The sequence below is a fragment of the Pithys albifrons genome, chromosome 12 (genome assembly GCF_047495875.1).
Source record: "Pithys albifrons albifrons isolate INPA30051 chromosome 12, PitAlb_v1, whole genome shotgun sequence".
NCBI classification, from domain to species: domain Eukaryota; kingdom Metazoa; phylum Chordata; class Aves; order Passeriformes; family Thamnophilidae; genus Pithys; species Pithys albifrons.
The window spans coordinates 7,280,435-7,304,462 of NC_092469.1; the positions used below are offsets into that span (position 1 = coordinate 7,280,435).

At 38.3% G+C, this 24,028-nt stretch overlaps 1 protein-coding gene across 6 annotated transcripts in view; it reads left to right on the top strand.

Annotated features, from left to right (window-relative positions):
• LOC139677714 (uncharacterized protein F13E9.13, mitochondrial-like) overlaps positions 1–24,028 on the top strand; it is a 48,571-nt gene that overhangs the window by 6,032 nt on the left and 18,511 nt on the right. For 3 of the 6 annotated variants that reach the window (XM_071567915.1, XM_071567921.1, XM_071567918.1), the window contains 4 exons: positions 3,114–3,294; positions 7,672–7,822; positions 9,847–9,974; positions 15,029–15,927. In XM_071567915.1, the coding sequence (XP_071424016.1) occupies positions 3,114–3,294; positions 7,672–7,822; positions 9,847–9,974; positions 15,029–15,219 (651 nt within the window). In that variant the 3' untranslated portion in view covers positions 15,220–15,927. Of the gene's footprint in view, positions 1–3,113; positions 3,295–7,671; positions 7,823–9,846; positions 9,975–15,028; positions 15,928–23,154; positions 23,219–24,028 lie in introns of those variants that run through there. The other 3 variants (XM_071567920.1, XM_071567919.1, XM_071567917.1) reach the window with 2 other exon arrangements.

The following is a 24,028-nucleotide window of genomic DNA, read 5'->3' on the forward strand; positions in this document are numbered from 1 at the left end:
TAATGCATCTGCAATTCAGCTTTCTGTATTGCACAACATATGTTGTTCTTTTTTTAATTAAACAGAACAGAATATGCAAAAGAACAGTCTATCGGCTTGTACCAACAGAATTAACACATTATATTAAAGTACTACCAAAAATATTCATTGTAACTGTTGACCTCCAGGCCATAGGAAGAAACAGTTGCTGGAAAGTGAAGATAGTAAGTTTAAGATAGAAGAGAGAGGTTTTGGAATCCTCCCGTATGCCTGCATTTTGAGCTGGAATTTATTCAGATACTTTTTATGCATAGTACTATAGCTAGGAGTTTTTATAATTTATTAAATTAATTAATTCATTAATGTATCTAATGGAATAATTTGCTTTATGCAAATCCTGAACTGCCAAAGCAGTAGCAACTCCCAGAAAGCTCAGTTTCACTGTGGAATTTCTGTGGAATTGTGCCAGCCTGTTCTCTGGCTTTTTTTGCTACTGTGTATCTGTGTATCTGAAGCCTCGTTCCCAGTTGCCTTTCTTCCTGTGTGTCATGTTGAGTTTCATTCTTGGCTGCCTGCAAGTCTGGGGCTTCTATTTTGCAGATCCTGGCTCCTGGCCCTTATGATAAGCTTGGAGTTTCCCCAGTATTCAGATTTTGGTGACGTTGCCAAGCAGATCATTCTTGAGCCAAGGGCTTCCATGTTTTGTGGCCTCGAGGAATTACCCATATTTCATGGTTCATTGCATTTTTTAATGTTTGTTTTGCTAAAATATTATAGTTCTATATTAATCCTTTTGCCATATTCAACTACTGGCCAGCTTTGTATTCTTGTTTAGAATTACCTAATATATTTATGTGTAGAGAGGTCAAAAGGCTACGGGATTTCTCTTTCTGTTGATACTACAAAGGATTCTGCAGTTGTGTCTGAGGTACAAGACCATTTGGTCAGTTATGGTTTGTTGGAACAGTCCTGACCTCAGTCCAGAGAAAGTTACTCAGAATTGGTGGGGCTTTTTAATTCCCATTTATGAGAATGCTGTGGATTTTCTGGGGACAGGTTGTCATCTTTGTCACGTGGCTCCCTCCCATCACAGGTGCCAAAATGTGGATGTTACATACAAAGTCAAGGACAGCTGTTATGGGTGATTGTCATATCAGGTTTTCCCAACTCAGGTTTTCTTGGGCTGATGAATGGCACCAAACAGTGCACAGGTCTAATGTGGAGTTCCTTTTCCATTAATAAGTTGTGTCTCTTTGTTTTTTGGCAGCATGTATTTTATGTATTTCAATATTCAGCTGCAAATAACTTGTAAAGGCAGCTGTGCCCTCATGCACTTAACATATGTAGGTCGTGTGCTTGGACTGACCATGTTGTTCCATCAGATTATTTCCATTCTTAGTTTTCCCCATCCTCTGTTTAGGTATTCATTTATGATGTCTGTGGCCTAGCCTGTAATTTAGCCATTAAATACTGACTGCATTTTATACACTGTCTTATCTTTTACTGCCAAAAGGGCTTCTAGACTACAACAAAGATTAGAGAAGCAATACATATGAAAGTTTATAAAAAAGGGGATTTTTTTTTGGCTTCCTCTTCCTGATTCTCTCTCTGTTATTTTTAGCCAAGCTGTTATGTTTAATCTCCAGTTGTACTTTTTCCCCAAAAAATGTTGGTTTTGCTATTCTGGTTCAGTTACGATATCTTTGAAATGTAAAGCTCTATTTTAAAGGATTAAGATTTGGGATAAGATTCCAGAGAGCAGACCTTATATTCTTCTATGTATACAATTATTTTGTCTATTAAACTTTTTGAATTTTTAGAATGAAGCTCCTGGAAAATGTCCAGTTTTTTCTAACATTCTTACTGCCAATGCAAAATACCATGTCAGGAATATGTTTCAAGGCTATACTTTTAGTTTTGTTATTAAGTCCTTGACTAAAATTTTATACGATTTATTGTTGAAAACTTTCTGATATATCATATACAATGACTGGAAAAGTGCATGGTACCAGGTAATGTACAAAGATTTTCAATAAATTGCATAAATTGTATCAGCAGAGTATTTTATCATCACTGCGTTGTTAGCTAAGAGTATGTCCATGTGGAAGGAGAGGTCTAATAGATAATAAATAGCGATATCTTCCTTCCAGTAATTCTGAATATGGAACGGGAAAAATATCAATAGTTAATACTATGGTGTTAGGCACACTACAAATAGGCATAATAAACAAAAAATTCCTTTAGTTGTCACAAATAACACTTATTTTCTGACAATAATTGAATTGAAAATTGCCCTGATTATCTCTAAGTCCTCCATTGTCCAAATGTACTCAATATCTTGTATTCCCCTTGGATAATTGAAGTTTGACTTTACACTATTTTTAATGAAGTATAGGATTTAACTCATTTGCCTGTAGTTCACATTTTAGGATGGATCAAAGGAAACCAAATTGATGAATGTATAATTAAAATCACATTTATTTCTCCTCATGATTTCCCTGCAAATACCATGCTGTTGATGAAAGCACTCATAAGTGGTTGTATGCATCAAATGCATCAACACAATTTACTGCAGATAATCCTGCCTTTGAAGGAAAACCTTTAAACTTGTCTTTTACTGCAAAACAGTATAGTGGCATGTAGGTACAGGAAAATCAAAGGTGAGCAATTCAGATCTGTATAAGATCCTGTGAGACTGAAAGCAGCTAAGGATAATCGAGACTGCAGCTGCTGCAGACTGTTGGAGGAGGGATCACCCCAGGAGTTCTTAGCAACTCCCGCCGCAGGTTTTGCATGAGAACTCCTGAGGCTTCTCACAGCACACCAGAGATGTTCCTGAAAACAGTCAGGATAAGTTCACCAAAACATTGGACTTGTGAGATATGGTTTATAACCAATTGGGATTTGCAGTTAGATGGTGTGAGGTTCAATTTAGCCAACTGAACGTAGCCTTAACCCTATATAAACCGTGTGCAGTGTGTAATAAGGGAGGCAATCACTTGATCATACTGGTCTGTGTGTGGTGTCCATACTTCTCTGTGTTATTTATTGTTTACTTTAGTGGCAAACTAGCCATGTTCTTTAGTTCCTTTTTGCACTGTGTAACCATATTTTTTTTATAATAATCTCCCCAGGATGGCTTGATAATCGAAAACATGCACGACGTTCCGTACACGCTGTGCCCTGGGCCAGAGGTCACTGCAGCCCTGGCAGTGGTTGGTGCTGCGGTGAGGCAGAGCTGCCCTCGGCTGGCGCTGGGCGTGCAGGTCCTGAGCGCTGCGAACCGCCCGGCGCTGGCGGTGGCTCTGGCCGCAGGTAACGGCACTGACACACCACTCGTCGCTGGTGTTTGCCATGGCATTTGCTCACCACAATTGCGCGTTGTGCTAACATAGATCCCGTGAAAAATGAGACATGAAAAGCTCACTGTACCCTGAAAACGCAGAAATTAGATTTTTGAGAAAGGTGCCTGCTTGATTGTAATAGATGATACTTGTGCGCTGCTTCAGTTGGAGGCAGCTGAAAATTCCAAGGCCGCTGCTGCAGCTTTCTAGTGAAACCTGTCTCAATATAATGATTAGTTTAAACCTACTCATGTCTAAAAGCCACCTTTGGTGTAACTCTATTTACTTGAGTTAAATTATATTTGAGGATCAATTTAACCCACTGTGGTTAAGCATCCTCTTTCAGCATCTAATTATATGTTGTTGCTACTACTGTTATCCATTAAAACTAAGTTCTCCTTGTCCTTTTTTAATGAATGAATGGAATGAAGCTTTTTATATAATAACAAAAATTGAGTGTACAGGTAACCAAACTACTTAAATTGCCTTTGGGGAAATGAAATATAAATTAATCTATCTTTATTGCATGAATCCTAGACTTGCTACCCTTTCTGCTCTTACTGAAGTAAGAGCTACTTTCTGAAGTAATTTTAGTTTTTCATATGTAACATTTCATGATGTAAAAATGGAGGTTGGCTTAATGTAGAAAGCTTGTCATTCCTAAATTCATAAATTAAAGTGTTAATGCATGGGTTTTTTCTTCCCGAATTGTTTATGTGATTGCAGTAAGGTTGCACATTTTTGAATGTAAAAAATTCATAGAACCAGGCAGAAGATGCTGGTGTTAACAGGAAACCATACATCAGGTACAATGGTGAAGGGTAACCTATTTGCAGTGGCCATTTTAATTATGCTCCATATCTTCTGAAAGTTTTGCATTCTTGTTAAGTAGATGTGTTTTGATCTCAGATTGTTTTGTGTGCTTTTGAATCAGAAGTTGCCATTCTCAATCCAGCTACTTGACAAAATGACAAAACCTGGTTTTTATTGCTGCAGCAGAACCTGAATGAAAACCTAAAATAAAATCCCTAAGAGAATCCAGTTTGTTTTTAGAGATTGCATTCATGTGAGATACATAAAGTAATAGCTGTTGGCAAAAATATTACACACCTTGTTTTTAAAAGCAGTGGTCAAATTGTGAGTTATGCATCCTTTGAGGAGCAAAAATCATCACTAAATAAGGAATATGGTGTGGGAACAATGTATTTCTCTTTCAGCAATTATTAATGAGGGAGAGGATTCCTGGAGGGCTCAGGTTTTGCTCAGCTCTACTTCTGTTCTGCACTATTTGCTCTGTAACTGGAGAACACCAGCCAGGAAGGGCCTGTGTTTAATGCATTTCATTGCACTTCTCTAAAAACGGCTGTCTCAAGTGCTTTGAACAGGAAAGCAAAAAGAAAATCACTTTAACCAAAACCATAGTAGAGGGAGTGGTACTTTGTAGGTAGAAAATCCTTGAGTACTTTTTCTGTAGAAAGTTAGTAGTGACTTTAATGTCAATACAATTTTAATAGGTGGCTATTAATAAAGCAAGTCCTGTATGCTTTCACTACAAAAACACTTGCTGAAGGTATTTTAGATAAAAAGCCTACTATGCAGTCATTTCATTTTCCCTGTGGAAATTCCTATCTTTGGTACAAATAACTGCTCTGAAGAGAACCATACAGGGAATTTATAAATGGTGTCTAGGAGAAGGTATTGATTTTATTTTGTAAAGGGCAGGGGAAAATCAGCAGGTTTACAGTGTGACTAGGAGCTCAACTTCAGCAACGTGTGGTTATGCTAATAAATGTGTGGTGAGTAGCCAAATAGTAACAGATGAAATTACTGAATTTTCCTAGCAGCTTGGCAAGGTCTTGGATAGATCTGAAAAATAACAGTAATAAATCAGGGGATGAGGCATCTGAGGAGGTTGAGATTTTTTTTTGTAATTTAATTTGGTTCCTTAAGAAACATTTATTAATTCAATTAGACATTAAAGGATGGAATGCCAGGAAAATTGTGTTTGCACTTGGTGCTTCAGCAAAGGTGTGGGGCAATGGTAGGAAAATAGTGGGGGACTCACTTTTGAGAAAGAGAGAAGCTCAAGTTCCTTGAGCAGGGGCTGCTGTGGCTGGTTAATTAATTCCACACTCTTAATATAATCTTAAAGTTCTGTTTATTAGGTTGCATTGGAAACTTCCTGTTCTTGTTTTCCAATGAGACAACAAAATGTTTTGTTCTCATGTAAGTCAGAAATGGGACTGCCTATTAACTATTCAACAGCTATTACTTTTCAGATTGCCAAATGTGAAAGTAAGCACTAGTATCACTCTCACAACTTTATGAGCGTAAAAATGAATTCATTAGCGGAATCTGATTATGGCTTCATAAAACAGAAGGGTAATGATATGGTGCCTGCACCTATTACACTTGGTTAAAATTTGTATTTTCATGGCCTCCAAAAACCCAGATCAAGAGTGCAGCCGTGTTAAACTAAGTACCATACTAATGTTTAACAAAAAGTCTTAAATTACTAAATTAATGAAACACAAACCAAGCATCAACAAACATGTAAGCAGTGACTTCTTAATAAATGAAATTTCTCAATGAATAGCTCCTGTCTGGAGTTAAATATTGATTGCATGAAAGTAACATGTCTCTAGACTCATTGATAGTCTTATGATTAGAGAAATAGTTTTTCTTATTTAACCCTGAGTTGTACTGTAAGCTTGGATGTTGTAATAGAACCTATAGGTTTCTTTCCCAGATGCAGAAATCTCAGTCAGGCTGTTTGCAGTGTATTGATTTCCCAATGGCTACAAGCACCTGTAGCTGTAGTTGTGGCACACTCTTGTCTTTGGATCCTGAGAATATTCCATGCTTTTCACCTGCTAATCTCAAGGCACAGGACAGCTTGCATTTCATTTGGCATCCATCTGTGATGTTTCTTGTTAGCTGGAGTCTGTGTTGCTAAGCAATACAGGCTCTTCTCTATCAGGCATAAGCCTCTGTTTCTGCAACTTCAGGGCTTTTGGAATGAAACTGAGATTTTGAAATAAACAGGCACCTTGTCGTTTGGTAAATAAATTTCCAAGATCGTTTATGTTTATATCTGAGATGTGCTAAGGTGATGCTTCTGTTGCCTAAGCAGTTCTCTGGTGGGTGGGATTGCATTCTTGATGGCTGCTTCCACATGCATTGCTTTCTGTGGTATGTCAGCTCTAATTAAATGTGCAGCTGATTCCAAAGCTGGAGCAGCAGCAGCTTGGAAGAGCCCTCTAAAGCAAACTGGAGTAACAGCAAAAGTGCACAAGATGAGTGCAGAGCTTTTACACAGATATTAAGTGACAGGTGAAATAAAACTTCAGGGCTATGAAAGACTGGAGAGAAGAGGGGAATACAATAAGGGAGTCAGAATTCAATCTTGTGCCTCACAACTGAGGGCTTATTACACTGTGGTCCAAGGCTTCAGTATTACAACACAGATATTTCAAGGCTGTGTAGGGGTCCCTGATGGTCAGTGAATGGCCTGTGTGAAGTAATTACTGTTTGTAATCTTCCTTTTAAGTATCTATCCCACAAAAGCTTCCTAGTGTGAAAAATTAATGAATATGATGCAGCTCATGTTGAAAAGACATGGTGGAACTGATGGTTGGAGTAAGTTTGGAGTAGAGTGGAAAATATTTCACTCTTCCCAGAGCTTATTTTTTGTATCTTTGGCCCAGCTCTACAAGTAATTTATTGATGTGGTGCTGTGAAGAAAACATGCTACATTCAGATGGAATCAGATGGGTTGTGTATAATGTGTTTCAGGCTGTGTTTTCATGCCTAATTTCCTAAGGAAAGTTGACAATGCTTTTTTGTGTCTCTGTTCTTGATGGTTTTTGACCTGATGGCCAACTGGAGGCACATTTAACAAGGGAATAGATGTTGGGAGAGAAGTAATCCAGGGAAAGAGTTTCTGGAAAGAGGGAAGAGGTGCAAGTTAAAAGGAGCTGTGTTTTGACCTACCTGCTCCTCTGTCAGCATGTGCACATTAAGGCAAGAGGCAGGGCAGGGTGTGCAGCTGCCTCTTCTGAGCCACACAGGAACAAACTGAGGGGCTGGGAAAGAGAAGGAAACCACAGGGACAGGGAGAAAACTAATGGGCTCTGTGGGAGAGGTGGGAGCTGAAAGCAGCAAGATGGAACAAAATCAGAATATGGGTGAAAATAAAGCATGTAAAACCTACATTTGTGGAAAAGCAGCATTGAGCTTGTGTTGGGATCAAATAAGAAGGGCAGTAAGGTGGATTTTTGTTTGGTTTTAGTGTTTCTGTTTTCCAGTCATCAGTTTTAGCTAAAATATTGCTTTTTATTGTTTTCAGGTCTTGATTTTATCCGGGCTGAAGGGTTTGTGTTTTCTCATGTGGCTGATGAAGGGATTATAAATGCCTGTGCAGGTGACCTGCTACGATACAGGAAACAAATTGGAGCAGAGAACATTCAGATTTTTGCCGATATTAAAAAGAAACATAGGTAAATATAAACAATATTTTTAAGCTATGAATCTAATCATCATCTTATTTGTCTTCATTTCCTGGTTTATTTTTTAATGTCAATTTAGTGTCAGAACAATTAATGATATTGGGAGTAGTTTATTATTTAAACAAGGTCTTGCAGTGCTGTTAGGGGATATGTTTAAAAATGAATTTGCACCTGGAAGTTGCACGTTGCTGTATCTGTGCACTTTGTAGTTGTTTAACCTTCAGGATTTAAAAATGCACACTGTAAAAGTCTTGCATCTGGTATCAAGTGAGATTCTGTATACTTGTGTATATGCCTATTATATTGAAAGAAATTTTCTTCCTGGAGGTTTTATGCATCCAAGGTTATTTTTTAGTTATGTAAGCAGTTGCCATACTAAAGCATCCAAATCATAATATTTTGTCATTTTAAAAATATTTCTTCTCCTTCCTGCCAGTAACCCTGACTTCTTTTACTTAAATCAGTGCTGTCTATGTACAAGTTATGTTCTATGATTATCAAACAGAAGGAACTTATGACAGTTGAATCCAGTTTCTTTTCTGCTGATGCTTTATCTTACCTGTCACATAGTACTTTCAGCTATTTAGATGTCACTCTCTGTTTTGGTTATTTTTTTCCCTTCAGTAGAACTGCTCAAGTGCAATGTATTATACATACTAAATAACCTAATTAAAATGTTTGTATGTAGGATGTGAGTAATCATGAGAATAGCCAAGTCTGGAGGATCTTAAATATATAATAAGCAAGTAATACATTTCAAAATATGAAGTAAACAATGTGGTGAAATTAAGCTTTCCAGGTACTTTCAAAGTGGTTTCTTTCCAATATATGTAAAAGAAATTGATTGCATCATGTCACTTTTTTTCTTAGTCTTGACTGATGAATTGATATTTGGATTATACTTTCCATTGTTCAAAGGGATTACTTTTTAAGAAAGGAAATGAGGTTATTGTTTCAGGCAGATTTAAAGCTCAGAAGAAAATGTCGTTGGTTGATTTTTTTAATGTAGAAAAATACACCTGCCACTGAGAGCTGCTATGCTCTTGTTCTGTAAATGAGGAGAAACTGATTTTGTAGCCTGCTTGCTATGTTCCAACTACCTTCCTTGTTCTAGTTTTAGGATGCCAACTACTCTTGAGCCCTTTTTCAATGTTGTTGTTAGTGTTAGGTACCTAGGCCTGCCTTTTCCCAGCTGTAGAAAGGGAGTGACTTCCTTTTCCATCCATTGACACATGTGCTGCCACTGAAAATGGCCAGAACATGCCCTGTCCCAAGTGTTGTCCATACAGAGTGATGGAGCAAAGGGGTTGGTGCCATCACTACTCAGCAGTGCAACACATTGGCCATAGCTGTTGTTTTCTCTTTAAATGGAAATACAGAAAGAACAGAGTCAGATGTTGAAACAGCAATGGCTGGCATTCTTTCCAAGTTCAGGACCATTTAAATTAATAGCTGCTATTGTTACAGGTTTCAAATTGTGTCACCCATACATCAAAGCCTGCTGTTCAGCAGCTGGGTTGCAGGTAATTGATGCTTGTAATTGCTGTGTAAGAGGATTCCTGTGATTATATCATAGGTAATAACTATACTTTCAGTTAGTTGGACTTCTGGAATGACATGGAGGTTGTTGATTCTGCTCCAGGCAGCAGGATCTGATTTATGAATGAACATCCACAGCTCCCACTTGAAGTCAGAGAGCTCTGTGTGTTCAACATCACTGAAACACAGGTGCTCAACATGTAAGCAGCCCTCTCAATTGACACTTGGTGGTTCACACTTAGCAATCACTCTTTAGAGACAGGAGACCTGAAGCAACAGTCTGAGCAGTTCTGCTTCTCCGATGGAAAAGGTTATTTTTTTCCTCTTGATCTGATTGCAACGTTTCCTAGTTTAAAACAGGACACTTGCCCTCCCTCACAAAACCTGCCCTTGGTTGTTCTGGCAGAAAAACAGTCTAAATCGCAGGATGTGGATAAGAACTGTGTGCTGGCAGTAACCATGGTCGTGCTTTGCAGTGCCCACGCGCTGACGGCCGATGTGAGCGTGGCCCAGACAGCCGAGGCTGCCCAGCTCTTCCTGGCCGATGGGGTTGTGCTGACTGGCACGGCCACCGGGCTGCCCACGGACCCACGGGAGCTGCAAGGTGAGGGATGTCATCCAAACCTTGCACAACAGGCACTGACCTCTGAATTAGTGTAGAAATCTGTATGTTCGCTTAAGGGGAAATCTCTCCATTCCTTAAGGAGAGAAAGAGGAAAGAGAATAAACGCTTCCCTGTGGGTGTGATTTTATCCAGCAGAATTAATGTTTGAGGTGCTGTTCAGTTCAGATTTGCTTTGGTATGTTTCTAAGCAATGGTATGGCAGGACAAAAACGACAATGATTTCAAGCTTTTGCATGATGCTGTAACTTAACCAAAAAAAATCACCGCTTAATTTCTAAAAAGTCCTAATGTAAGAAAAAGCTACTTTATAGCGTTATAAGGACTCTAATTATAAATCCTTCCATTGACGAGTTAAGTATTTTTACCTTTCACGGTGAGAATGAAAGTCCTGCAAGAAAAGGGGCATTTTGATAAGGCAGCAATCCAAACAGTAATACCAGGGAAAGTACTGCCTGGAAGATTTTCAGGAAGAGTACAAGTTAATTGGTAGATAGGAAGATATTAACATCAAAATAATTTTTAAGTAGTGTGGACTTTTTATCAAGGGAACCTCATTTGACATATGAGTTCTGACCTTTGTAAAAGTGCTATGATTCTTCATATTTTCATATTGGCATAAGTTTGGGCTGACTTCATGAAACTGTATTGCTCCCATGCTAGAATTAAAGTTCTATCATGGGGGCGTTTAATTTTCATCACTATTTTTAATTTAGATTAATGACCTGAATTTGAATGTCTCGCTACATAAAATAGAATGTGTATTTTTAAGGTTTTACTCTTTCTGACATACTTTAACTGAGGGTTTTTTGAAGCTCCAGTGCAGTGTATTGTATTCAACTTATGTTAACAGATCAGTATGAAAAATATACTTTACTTGCCATAGATAACCTGGACCTCAATCATCTTTTGAAATAACGTGAAGTAATTCAGTGTTTTTGGGGTTTAATGTATATCATACATGCTTAAAAGCATTTAAGATGAATGTTGATACATGGGACAGGTGATGCTGAAAGCTAAGCATCCTTTAGAGACTGCAAAATTTCTTTAATCTAGAGCTCCATACCTCCCTGCAGTTAATGTATTAATGCAGATTAAATTATTAAAAAAAATATTTCTCTTTGGGCAAAATCCTGGGTTAAATTCTGCTTTCACATATGCTTGTGCAATCTGCATTGATTTCCTGCATCAGAGAGCAAAACCTAACCTGTAGGCTCAGAGGTTTTTTGTTAGAGGACTTCAACCAGACAGTATCATGGCTTGTGCTTTTCTTTCATGTGAACAAACATGTCAGTCTCTGTCTTGTTCTCCTTCTGGGTCCAAAGAACAAAATGAATCAGAGTTGGCAGCTGTAATGAAGTACACATTAATTTTGTGTTTGGATTTGTGTTATGAAAGCAAGAGCCTGCAGATCATGGGTTTATTTTACTTAGATCACAGCATTTTGGATGTTAGCAGAGCCTCTCCTGAGAAGGATGTTGTCTTAAAACAGTTAAGAGAAGAAGTTAAAAATCAGTATTCCACAGTATAAGGAAATGACAAATTAGGCATATCTATGTCAGGAGATTCTTAAAAGGGATCAGATCTACATTCTACAAAGTTGGTGTTGATGCGAGTGAAATTTTGCATTTCACGAATTTATGCAGCCCTGGAAGTGCTGTATTACAGTGATACACACAATTGGGCACCTTTCATCACACTGCAAAGCATCTCTTGAAAGCAGAACCAAAAGACAGATGAGATTTTTGTCACGTCTTTTTTTTCAGCTTTGTTGTGCAGTAATATAGAAGTGGTTTTGCCTTTGTGTCTTTGTGTAGAATTGACTGATTTGTGGTGGGGTGTGGGGAGTGAGTGTTTCCCTGTCAAGCCAGAGAACTGTGTTCAGTCAGGTTTTGTTTGTAGTTTGAATCGCTGCCTTCTCGTAGGCACCTCCCAGCACTGCTCCTGGCAGGGGCTGGCACTGTGCTCCAGGATGCCTGGGCACACCAGGGCTCCAGTGGGCGATGCAGTAGGAGCTCTGAAAATAAGACTTCATGTTGTTAAGGAGCAAGAATTATAGCTGAGCATTTTCAATTGCAATTCATTAATAAACCATCTTTTCATTTAAGAGGTTATAGAAGTTTATTCCAGTTTGCTGCTGTGTGGCATGTTCTTTGGTTGGAGTGTGTGATTCTATCAGGCTTTTTCTTCATATATAACTGCTGGAATACCTGCTTGGCATTCAGTCTGTATTTTAAGTGACCAGAGCTTTGTGTATTGACTGCTCAGTTATCTCTTTGTACAAAGCAAAGTGCCTCAGCTGAGGAACCAGTGGCAAACAAGTGCATAATGAAATCCAACAGCTGGCTGTGACTGTCACCTCCTTGATTATTGTTCATAAAAGGGGAATCAAGACTGATTCACCCTCGTACCTTTTGATTGTCAAAATAGAGGCTGCTGCCTTTGTGGTACCCTCAGAGATAAACAGGAGGTGTGAGTGATCAGTACTTTTTCTAAGCCCTAGAATTTAATGACAGAGAACAAGTCCTTTGAATTAAAAACCAAAAATGTGTTACAGTGGAGCATTACCATAAACATAGTGTTGTGTACGGTACAGTGATCACTGCAATGAAAAAGCTGTTAAAGAAGAGTAGTCGAGCAAGTTATTGGCACAGTGGTGCTTATTTTTACTCCACTCTTCATCATTGTCTTCAAGCTAGGAGCATTTGGCCTTTATTTCATGAAACTTGTGCATACCATAGCTCAAATGCTTTCATTGTGCTTTGCAACGAAGCACGATTTCATTGGATTTTATTAAAGACCTCTCTGCAGCTGTGCTGCCACAAGAAAGAGCACAGTGCCCTCTAGTTACAGTCCATTGAAACAGAGAAACGTGCAAGTTGTCTGAACTTGTCTTGTTACTGTAACATCACAAAATTGTCTCCTTTTTCTCGCTGTGTCAAAAGAAAAAAAGTCAGAAAAAGAACGCCAAGAAAGCTGAGAGATTTAAAGCAAAGCTCTGTGTTTAGAGACATTTTGACAGTGACTGAACATTGCCATACGAAAGCACATCTCACTGCTGTTGCTTTATTTTCTTTTACAGGTTAGAATTTGTATTAACACAGCCAATAGACAAAACACCTTCTACTAATCAACTTTAGGCTTGATGTGCTTGGAAAGGACTTAAAAGTAGCATCTGTAGCATTTTTAATGAGGTAATGCAGTCTCACTGCACGCTGAGACTTCCTTTGCCATTCTTCACATTGTCAGTCTGAATAAATCTCCAGCACAGGAGGTGTGTGTAGACTCCATGTGTCATGTGTGGATCACAGCAGCAGTTGGATACCTCACTTCTTTGGAAAGCTTTTGGGGTGTTTTAGAGTTTCAGATCAGCCTCAGATTTCACTGGGTTTTCTCTTTGCCTAGTGGGGCTGAGCTATTGCCTCAGACCCATGTGAACATGCTCTGTTTAATTATTTGGCTCTTCATTTTTCCTGCTGATGTGAAATAATTATGAATCCACTACCTGCTACTGTGCCTCATGCATTTGTCATAAAAACAAATATTGACTTGAAGCACAGTTCTTCTGGGTATACATTAAAGTACTGCTGCACAAATCTGTGGTCAGTTGTAGCACCTTAATTTTGCATTGGTATTGGTGTAAAGCAGACAGGATATTGCTAAGACCACATAGGTATTATACAAAAAACCCTCTGATTTTTCTGGAACAGGATATCAGTAATAATGCTACAAATAACTACAAATTAAGTATTTTGTTGCTGTAAACAGAGTGACTAAGAATATCAAATATGCATAGAAATAACTAAAGTTTCAATCATATAAGCATGAGCCATCTGATCTGTTTTACATTTTCAGGAAGGGCTTGTGGAATGGTTCCATTTTTGTGTAAAAATGTTTTTAGGGAGTTATTGTTCCTAGATGGAAAAATGGTAGGGCATGTGACCTAAAAAGAGATTCAAGAGCATTTTAATTGATCGCCTTTCTTCAGTGAAGTAGGAAGGTGATAAATAAGTAGTCTTCCCTGAAGCATAATTAATAAGTTAGGCTTCTGATGAAACTTCATTTACGCAGTGTTTTGAAGCAGACTTTTATTTGTTGCGTGTGTGCTTTCCCTAGTCCCCTCAAGCTATAACCACCTTACATCAGATAATCACCAATTAAGCCAATTTATATGTTTTTAAAGGTCAGAAATAATGCCTCACAATGTTTCTCTAAGGGATGAAGCATCCAGCCCCACGAGTGACTCTTAGCATGGTCAGTTTGAAATGAGGGTGAGAAGGATGCTTTAGTAATTCTTGAACTGGGCTTCCCCCACCCTCACCCCCTGAGCTAGTACAGACCCAAACTCTGTAGCAAATACTGTAATAATGTTTCATTTACCTATGGGGAACTTCTTCATGCTCAAAACAACCACCATCCCTTTTTGGTTTTATTCTAAAAGATGTGAACTCTTGTAACTGAGCCATAATGCAGTTTCTGCACAGTGAGAACACACACATTTCACAGTGAATGTGTTCACCAGACCCATGGGCTGAAATTCACCCCTGTGCCTGACAGATGATGTGGGTCTGTAGTATTTTGAGCCTCATTTTTTTATTATTTCTTCTTTTGGAGCAGATAAAAGGTCAGTTGATTAAGTAACATTGAATATAGGAAAAATAAGTGGATTTTTTGTTCCATTGTCATTTCTAGTACAATAAAAGCCACCTCTCTTTCTAGCTTTTGCTTTTTGGACAACTAGCTGGAGCTATCACTGGTGTCTGTGTGATCACAGCTGTCTTTCATACAAGCAAATATATGAAGTGTTTCATAGAACATAATGCAAAAAGTGAGGGGTTTTTTTTATTTCTTAACAGCTGTTTAGAGCTAAAGGTGTTTTTTCTAGAGAACTTGTTTCATTCTATGGTAAAGTAATACAGACTGTGATCATGAATTTCTTGATACCTTTTTTTTGTTGGAAAACTAGGAAAATCAGAGTATTTATTGATAGTTTCAAAGGCAGGGCTTAACCTTAATTTTGGTTTTCTTCTCTTCAGAGGTTAAGCACGCTGTGAAGATTCCTGTGCTGATTGGGTCTGGAGTGACTCTGGAGAATGTGAGGAATTACTTGGATGCAAGTGCTCTAATAATTGGTTCGTATTTCAAGAAAGAAGGTTATTGGGCAAATGCTGTTGATCCCGACCGAGTAAAGAAATTTGTGGAATGCATAAGTACACTGAGGGAATGAGTTTGTCAGTAAACAGTTATTTGTTTGTGTGTGTACATGTAGAAAAGCAGTGTGGTACATTGTACGGAATTAAAGCACAAATGTGTGGCTGAATGGTGAAGAACATCAAATAAAAATGCACCTCATCTCCATAACTAGTTGGGAAACACGGTGACATTTTACACTGAACTGGTGCTCTGATGTTTGTTTTTAGGCAGCACCTTCCTGAAGGCTTGTGTGATATATTCTCTCCTCTAACTAAAATGGGTATGGAGTTTAAGAATTTTTAGTAAATATTCTTCACAGGTGAGCTGAGTTCTGTTTTGCCTAAAAGTACAGTAGGATGCCCTAAGTTTACAGCTAAAAGTATTGTAAATTGGACAAGTTAATTAGCCTTTCAGTTTTCCCATCTTTAAAATTATAATAGTACCTACATCACACAGGGGCTGTAAGACATAATGAATGAATGGATGTACAGCACTTTCATCTCTTCAAATGAAGGGCTCTTTTAAAGTTCAAGATCATTATTTTTTCATTAGAATTGTGCATTTATTACAAAAATGAAGTAATTGTGGGACAGAAAAAAGTTTAAGATAATTGGGATATTGATTTACTTACAATACTTATTAGAGAATAAATGTAAATATATTTTAAATAGAGTTGGAATTTAGTCAACATGTTTTTGCAAAAATTGGAAGTTTTAATAAAGGTTTATTATTTTTCAACAAGCACCTACAGCTTTGTAACCTCTCCAGATTAGTATTAGCAGTGCTAAAACCTGACACGTTTCTTCTAATACATGAGATATAAGTGTGACAGAAACCTTTCTACCAAAGCTAACAGCTAAACATGGATTTTCATTTTTCCTGTCAAATGTAGAGGAAAAATATTAGTCTCATAGTGTATGTTGCAAGAGATTCCCCTTGAATTTGATATTTTAGCTCTAAGAAGTTTCAAAGAACCCAAAGAATACCTGTTATGTCATGGCTGTATAAAATGTGGGCAAATGTTTTCATTCCTTGGGACTGGGAGCAAAGTTTGCCCTCTGGAATCTCTCTTTGACATCTATACATGAAACTTCTGCTGACGCTGCTGAAAGTTATATTGTAAATATCAAAGCAAGTATGCAAAGACACTTTTTGTGTCAGCTGGCAGAGTGCCTATTCTGCTCTGAACAAAAGAGATGTCTTCCTTCCAAAGGCAAAAAGATTTTCAAGAAATTTTAGTTTTGTTAATGGTTTGAGATTGTCTGCTCAGGTTTCTGTTTTCTGGACTAGTCAGTCTCCCACATGATTCCCATCAAAAGCAATGAAATGACTTTCGTGTGTTGACCTGCTGGAAAAGAGATTCTTTAGACCCTGTGACAACCATGGCTTTTCTCCCTTTTTTTCCTAAATACACTGACAGTTCCAATGTATAGAAATCCTTTCAGGTGCCTGATTATTGTTGCTGACACTATTTTGTTGAAGTCCACATTTACACTGGCATCTTAACCTGGACCCCATCACTTGTTCTCACTGTTCCTCTTGTAGCAGCAGGAACACCCTCTGGCTTTGTAGGGGTCAGGAAAATGATTCTCTAGCTGGAACATAATCCAGTCTTGTACCAGCCACACTCATGGGACTGGTGGGTAGGCAATTAGGATAATTCTCCTCATTCTTTGCATCTGCAGCTCTAACTCCAGGCTGCTGGTATAGGCAGTGCAGTATTAAAGGATCATGAAGATGGTTTCTGCATCTGTCTTTCACACATTTACTCAGCCACAGTGTATTTACCAGGTAAAACATTGTTCTGATTTAGCCTTTAATTCTTATCCTGAGTATTGAATGCCATTCTACGTCCTCTCTAATGTGAAAAACACCACATTAAGTAAAAGAATTGATTAAAATACCTGTAATATCAGTGTGCTTAAATCTGTATGTGTGTTTGACCTTTGTGCATTTAGGGCTGTTTTCAGGCCTTTCACAGGTTGCATATGTTTCCACACATCATTGCACAGAGGTTTTAATGAAGTTTTCCCATCAGATATGTACTGATACATTTGTTGCCAACTTTGAAAGGTGTTTTCAGTAAACCCGTAAGCTGGAAAGGCTGACATGCAAGCAGTGAGCACTAGCCAGCCATAAGAAGAGTAAAAATCTTCAAGCAGTCAGCTGGAAACTACAACTGCTCCACCACCAAGGATTATTCAGTGTCGATGATAGTTGTTTTCAAAGAAACTGGTAACTGTTGTCAAGAGTCACATTCATCACTGAGAGTGGTAAAATATGTTACCTGCATGTTTCTTGAATGGTTCCTACTTATGCCTAAAAAACCTCACAAGTGCCTGAAACTCAAATGGATTTTCATCTGAATAGAATGGAGGGGTAAATGAAAACTTCCTCACTGCTGTATTCCAGGTCTAAAGGCAGTAATGTCATATGCAGTAGTTGTTTAAGGCAGAAGCCCTAATGAGTTGGTGTAATACTCATGCCTTCAGTGCTGTAAGACAGCACTTTCACTGTCAGGATTTCATTTCACACATCACTGTGTAATACTTGTGGAAGGACCAGGCCATAATTTGGGTCTGTATTGTTACATATGAATGATAAGTGAAGAATTTAGGGAACAGAAGTAAAGGAAAGCTGATTTTAAAGCCTGAAAATGTGAGTGATCACCAGTTCTATATCATTCTTTGTGCCAGAAGTATTTGTCTAGCAGCATTAAGCATCTGCTTGCCTGTTTCACACAGATGCTGTAAGTAGAATTTGACCTTTTGTTCAGAAAGTGTTTGAATATTTAACGTGAAAATATTAAGTTATCAGAAAGCCTGTCTCTTTTGGGAAGACTGCTCAATTTTTATACAGCCCAAGTTGTTAAAGTACTTTGGAGCATGAACAACTTCAGAGCAGAACAAAGCAGGCAGTGCTAATGTGTAGAAACTCCAGAAGTAAATAACAGCTGTTCAAGAAGACTTCTATTAAATATGTATTAATTAACTTGAAGTGCATCACTTAAATATGTGAAGAGATTATCTTGTGTTAATTTACATTAAAACACACAGCACTTGTTAGCCTCATTACACCATCCTAAGTATATCCTAAGCTATCACCTCATCTTACATTGAGCATTCTGTTGGGTGTTGATTGCTTTCAATTTGCCCTTTTAAAATGTCAGATAGTGGCCTCCATTTCTTCTTGGATCTCTTATTTCTCTCAGATTTTGCTCTTGCATAGTTACTGTTCTTACTTGTGTCTGTTTTGTGCTGAGCAGAAAGAAAAACAGTAGATTGTGAAAATATAACAGTAATTGCCCACCCAAACTTCTTGTGTGGTTCCCACTTTTAACTTCTGACCCAGCAGAGAGAACATAAGTGTCCATTTGTGTAGCAAAATGACTTTGCATAAAGATTCAGTATCACCTTTAGAACAGGAAAGATACCTAGTAAAATGGGGTCTCTCTATTGAAATTATAGGTAAATAAAACTCACTGCTAAACTTTGTGGTTTAAATCAATGTATTTATCTTCATCAACTCTCATTCCATTCATAAAACCTAATATTTTTACCAGAACTTGTTAAGACAAATGGATTCTTGCCTATTTTGATACTGAAAATGTATGAACTTGTAAGATCTATGGATAATTTTCAGAGATTTTCTTAAGTGTCATTTTGACAACTGTCCCAGCTTAGAGGGTGTTCTTTCATCCCATTATTTTGACTCTGCAGATTCCCTAATTACAACTTAGAGTCCAGTTCTTGTTTGCTGCGCCTATTCCAACACACTCCTCTCTGTGGGGAGAGTGAGGTGTGTGCAGGCAGTTCCTGGCAGAGCAGGAAGGGCAAAGGAAACCAAAATATTTGGCTTTACCAAAGTCTTGAAGTCCACCTGTCCTGGCTCTCCTGAGAGAAGTGAATGGGAGCATTTGCTGTGGTTTCAAGTTGTTGGCAGCCTCTTCAGCTAAGACATTGTGAGTTTGCATCTAGTTTGTGTTTCCAAGGTCATTTGTGCTGTTGTGTGCTTAGGGAGACATTTTTTCCTAAGTGAAAGCTGATGTTTTGCATGACAATATGGGAAGTGGTACCTGTAGAAGAATCCAGGGTTTGAATTCTTGGATCAAGAGCAAATTTAGATTTGTGTATCTTCAGAAAGAAACCTTTAAAGGTCACTTACTTACCCTGTGCCTTTGCCCTCACATCTGGTGTTCCCTGTGCTGAGGAGCTTGGAAGTTGAGTTTAGGGACAGAACTGACTACAGCTTTTTTCTTGTGCATTTGCAGTGCTTAGCTCTGTGACCTAAAGGATATTTTTCAGAAATGGTGAAGAATTTGGCTGAGATATTCTTTTCCTGAGGTGAAATGCCATAGTGAGTCATAGAATTGACCATCCTTTTGGTGAAGATGTTTTTCATAATATCTCACCTAAACCTTCCCTGGTGCAGCTGAACTAAATGTAAGGCCAGATGGTTTCTAATGAAATCTTGAGAGCAGTAGGTGCTTTTTCACACCAATGTTTAAAAACACAGATAATTTTAGGGAGAACAAAGTCTTTTTGAAATGCAAACAGGAAACCCTTTCACATGAGGCTTAAGGGTTGCAATTCACAATATAATCTATTTCTTTGCTTACAGTTTAAAGCTTTAGAAGTAGAAGAGCTAAGGAGAGCCTGAGATGTTCCTTGTTAAACACTTAAGGATAGGAAAAGATGTATGAGGGTAATTATCTTGATTAAAAAATTTGTTCATCGTGTACCAGGTATTTTTCAGGGTGTCAAGAAGGGATTTTTTCTGATTTGGGCTGAAACTACGACTCCGTATCTATGCTTAGCTCCTCTCCATCTTGTCTCTGTCAGATTTTCATTGTCTCATGAAATAAATTCAGTGTCACACACAAAACATTAGAGTTTCATAATTTCTTTTTCAAAGTATGTCACTGTTCTTAAAATGAGTGGGACAGAGATGCTGCTTGGTGCATGGATTACTGGGTTATTGAGTGTTTTGTATATTAAAATGCAATTTTTTCATCTGTCCTACTCCCTGTGCAAAGGGAGGTGGAATATCCAGTGTAGAGAGTAGGAGCTGATGAATTGGTCAGCGTTTAGGACCTTTTTATTCCTTAGTGAACAATGTTAAGCATAAAAACATAAATGTACAAGAAATTTTATATATCTAAATTTGCAAAATCTGATATGAAAACAAGTTCTTAGTTAAACAACCCCAAGATATTAGTTAAACAGCATTGTTTGATGTTGTGCTGCAGTCGCTGTATTAGTTGTGCCATGTCATGCTGCTTTCAGAAGGAGGACACAAAACAAAGGACACTGAAATGATATTTCATACAAATGTAGGAGGAATCCCAAATTCAGCAGTAAACAAGGATGAAAAGGAAAGGCAGCACAGTAAAGACAAGAAAAGATTCTTAAGTTTCCTGCAGTTCCTGCCTCATTGTTTATTCCAGCTTCCTGCTTATTCAGTCTGCTTCTCAAGCCTTTCTTGTGCATATACATAGTTGATAGTGCAGAAGACTAAGAATAAGCTGAAGGCAGAAACTGACTTAATGAAGACATTCTTGTGATAGAGAAAAGATTTTGTTGTCCACAGATGCGCAAAGAAGAATAGAAAAGCAGCTGCCCTTAGAAATGGAGTAAAAGTAGAGCCGAGTGCCACGTCATGATGCTTCAGTCAAAATCTGATGTACTGAAATGAAAGTCTTTGAGAGCTTCTGTACTGCTGTACAGGGATATAACCAAGAGGTGAAACAATAAGCTCTAAGTCTCATGTCTTAGATACTGTCCAAAGTAGTGTTGACTTTTTGTCAACTTTCAAATGGCAGATAAGGATAAAAGGAAATTTCTTTCAACTATTCTGTTTTAGATGACAATATTAATAATCAGTTTTGTGTCAAAACCTTCTGTTTCCTTTAGACCAGGCTATAGAGGTATAGTCGTGCTGTCAATCTTCCAGAGAATTCTGGAGGGCAGAGGTCCTCATCTCCTTGTATTTCTCTTCTGCAAGGAGTTAGTGTCTTTTCTGGAAGCACTTCTGGGCAGAGACAGCATAAGTGTGGTGGAAGAAATTTAAGTGGCAACTTGGATGGGTAGGTGAGGTGAAGTGGAGCTGAGATACACCAATGAAGTGAAGACTTTTAGGTCACTTGGACTGCAGAGTTAAGAAACTAAGGATGTAGTTGGTCAGCAACAAGTAAGGCAGCACTGGAGTTTGGGTGAACTGGGGTGGCTTATTCTACTCCTTGCACTGTCTGTTTATCAGCTGAGGCATTCATGACAGCAAATGCAGCTGGTGGCATTTGGGCTGTGGAAATTATAGTTTGTAATACTTTTCTAACAGTAATTTGAGAATTTAAAGAATTACGTAACTAATATTTCAGTCATACACTGAAAATCTTCAAGTTTCAGGAAATAACTTTTTTCACACTGCCTTGATCAAATAGCCAAAAGTATTACAGAATTCCTCTGAATCACTAAGCATGACTGCAGCAACATACCTGGTGAAATAGATCAGTGGGGTCCAATCTGCTTTGACAACTCCTATGTAACTAAAAATAGGAGAAATAGAAGAGAAAATTTGTAGGGCTGGTAGTGGCTTGTATTTTTCAATGATTTATCAAGATTCGAAAGCACAGATTTCCTTTGGGAAATATTAGTTCTAAGGTTTACAAAGTGCCTGAGTTGTAAATACCCATAAAAATGACAATTTGGTAGGTCGTATTTATTCTTAAGCGGGTCAAAGGACATTAGCGTATTCCTACTATATAAATCTGTCGAGTACAGAATTTCTTTATGCTCCCAAATTGCAAAAGCACCTCTTACAGTCAAGGAGAAAACGTCACATTATTGCCAATCAAGGACAACAAGCAAGAATATCGATCTCTACTCAGTAACTTTTGCCCTGCTCACTAAGTTTTTATCACTGAAACTGGACACATCAAGGGATTGGATTTAATATATATAGTGCTGATTTATTACAAGAGGAGAAATATGTTCTGGCCTTACTTTAGCTCAGTATTTTAATGCTTATTTTATTCCTTGTATGGAAGCTTGCAATGGCTTTTTCTACAGACCAAGTGCAAAACTTTCAGGTATCTCTGAATGTGCACAAATGGATGCAAAAGTAGCTGATGGATTTACTGTTCATGTTCATAATACTGTGGAGAGAGCTGGAGAGGCCACACCCTCCTCTCCATTATTCCCTGATGGAGTGGGCAGAGGGACATATGTTTAATTTCTCCAGATGTGTCCTTCCCACATCAGGCATTTTGTCAAGAGGTTATGTTCAAGGATTATGGATGTTTGTCAAGATTTCCAGAGATCTAGTAATCCCAGCCCTTTTCTCGGCACATGAGCAAATCCCTTCCACTGTGCATGTGCAGCAAATCTGACACTAACTGGAAATGCCCACTGCACGTGGTGAGCACAGTCACAGTGCATCCCATGTGTCTGGGGCTTCTGTGCATGTGCCCTCCTGTGGATTTTCACAAGCACAACAAATTGGATGTGTCCCAAACATTTTGGATTAACTCTGCATGTTCAGAACATCTGTGCAGCACATGTACCACAGGGCTGGTGATGCTTCAAGGGCTGGACACAATGCTTGTGCTACACATCTTCTGGTGATGCATTTCAGCACAAAAGAAGTTCAGAATAGGATCATGGCACAATCAGAAATCATGCTTTTCATGGGGAACCCCTAGGAAGAAGCTGATATTTGGTTCTTCAGTCTCCTGACTAGTCACAGGTAACTGTGCTGTAAGCCTTACCCCACCTTCAGTGTGCTTTCCTATGGCACAGACTTCAACAGCATCTGAGAAGGCAGCGGTTATCAGTTTTGGGGGGGTGTGTCTTAACTGGAATATATTTTCTTCATCAATGTAAATTCAAACCAGAAGAGGAGAGAAAAAGAGAGCGAACAATTAGGTCTTCAGGGGAAAATATGACCCAAGATATGCACTGCCTGTTTCCAGGGTCAGGTGGAAATGCTGAGCTCTGCCAGCTGCCTTCAAATCACCTCTAACAATCAAGCCCAGAATGAGAAAGTGACAACGAGTTCCATGTCACCTTTTCAGGTAAATACAGAAAGCTGTGGTTGCCAGAGCAGTGATGAATCATTACTTCCTTCCATCCAAAGAGCCTTGGGCTTTTTCCTCATCCAAACATTTAACTTACTTGCAGGGCTGACAGAAAAGCAGTAGATTTTTTTTCCAGATATCCATTTGCCTTTCCATTTATCTACTTTGATCTAAAATATAGAACCTGATGGATGCCCTAGGTAAATCAAACATTTTCCGTCTGCCAAAACGATTTTGCAAATGCTTATTTCATGCCATTACCATTTTTCTGTTTCTAGCAGTAAATCAAAAAGTATCAGCCATTCATCCACTTTAAAAGTAATGCCTTTCCTTTGCATAATTACACATACCCAGTGGAGATCTGTATGCACAGTAAATCTATTCCTTTAAAAGGTTTTGCCTTAAGTACCACAGTGACATAAATTGGTGAAGCGCAAATTTATTTATTTAAAAGGTTTATTCTTTTAACTGATCGGGTAACTGTTACACTTCCATTGTTTGATTTGGGTGGGGAGAGCTTTATTAAGGTATCAGATTTAATTCTGCAGCAGATGTTTATGCAGAAAGGTCTCACTCCTTACAGGACTTGTAGCAATTGATATGCGTGTGTAATTTATTCTCATTACAGGTTTATTCTTAACTGGTGTTCGGGGGGTCTTCACTGTATCTCCAGTAGATCCTTGAGAATTAAATAGCTTAACGAATGTAATGAGCAAGCCTGGAAGAAGTACATGTAAAGCAGCATATGTATTTGAATATTACTTCTCCA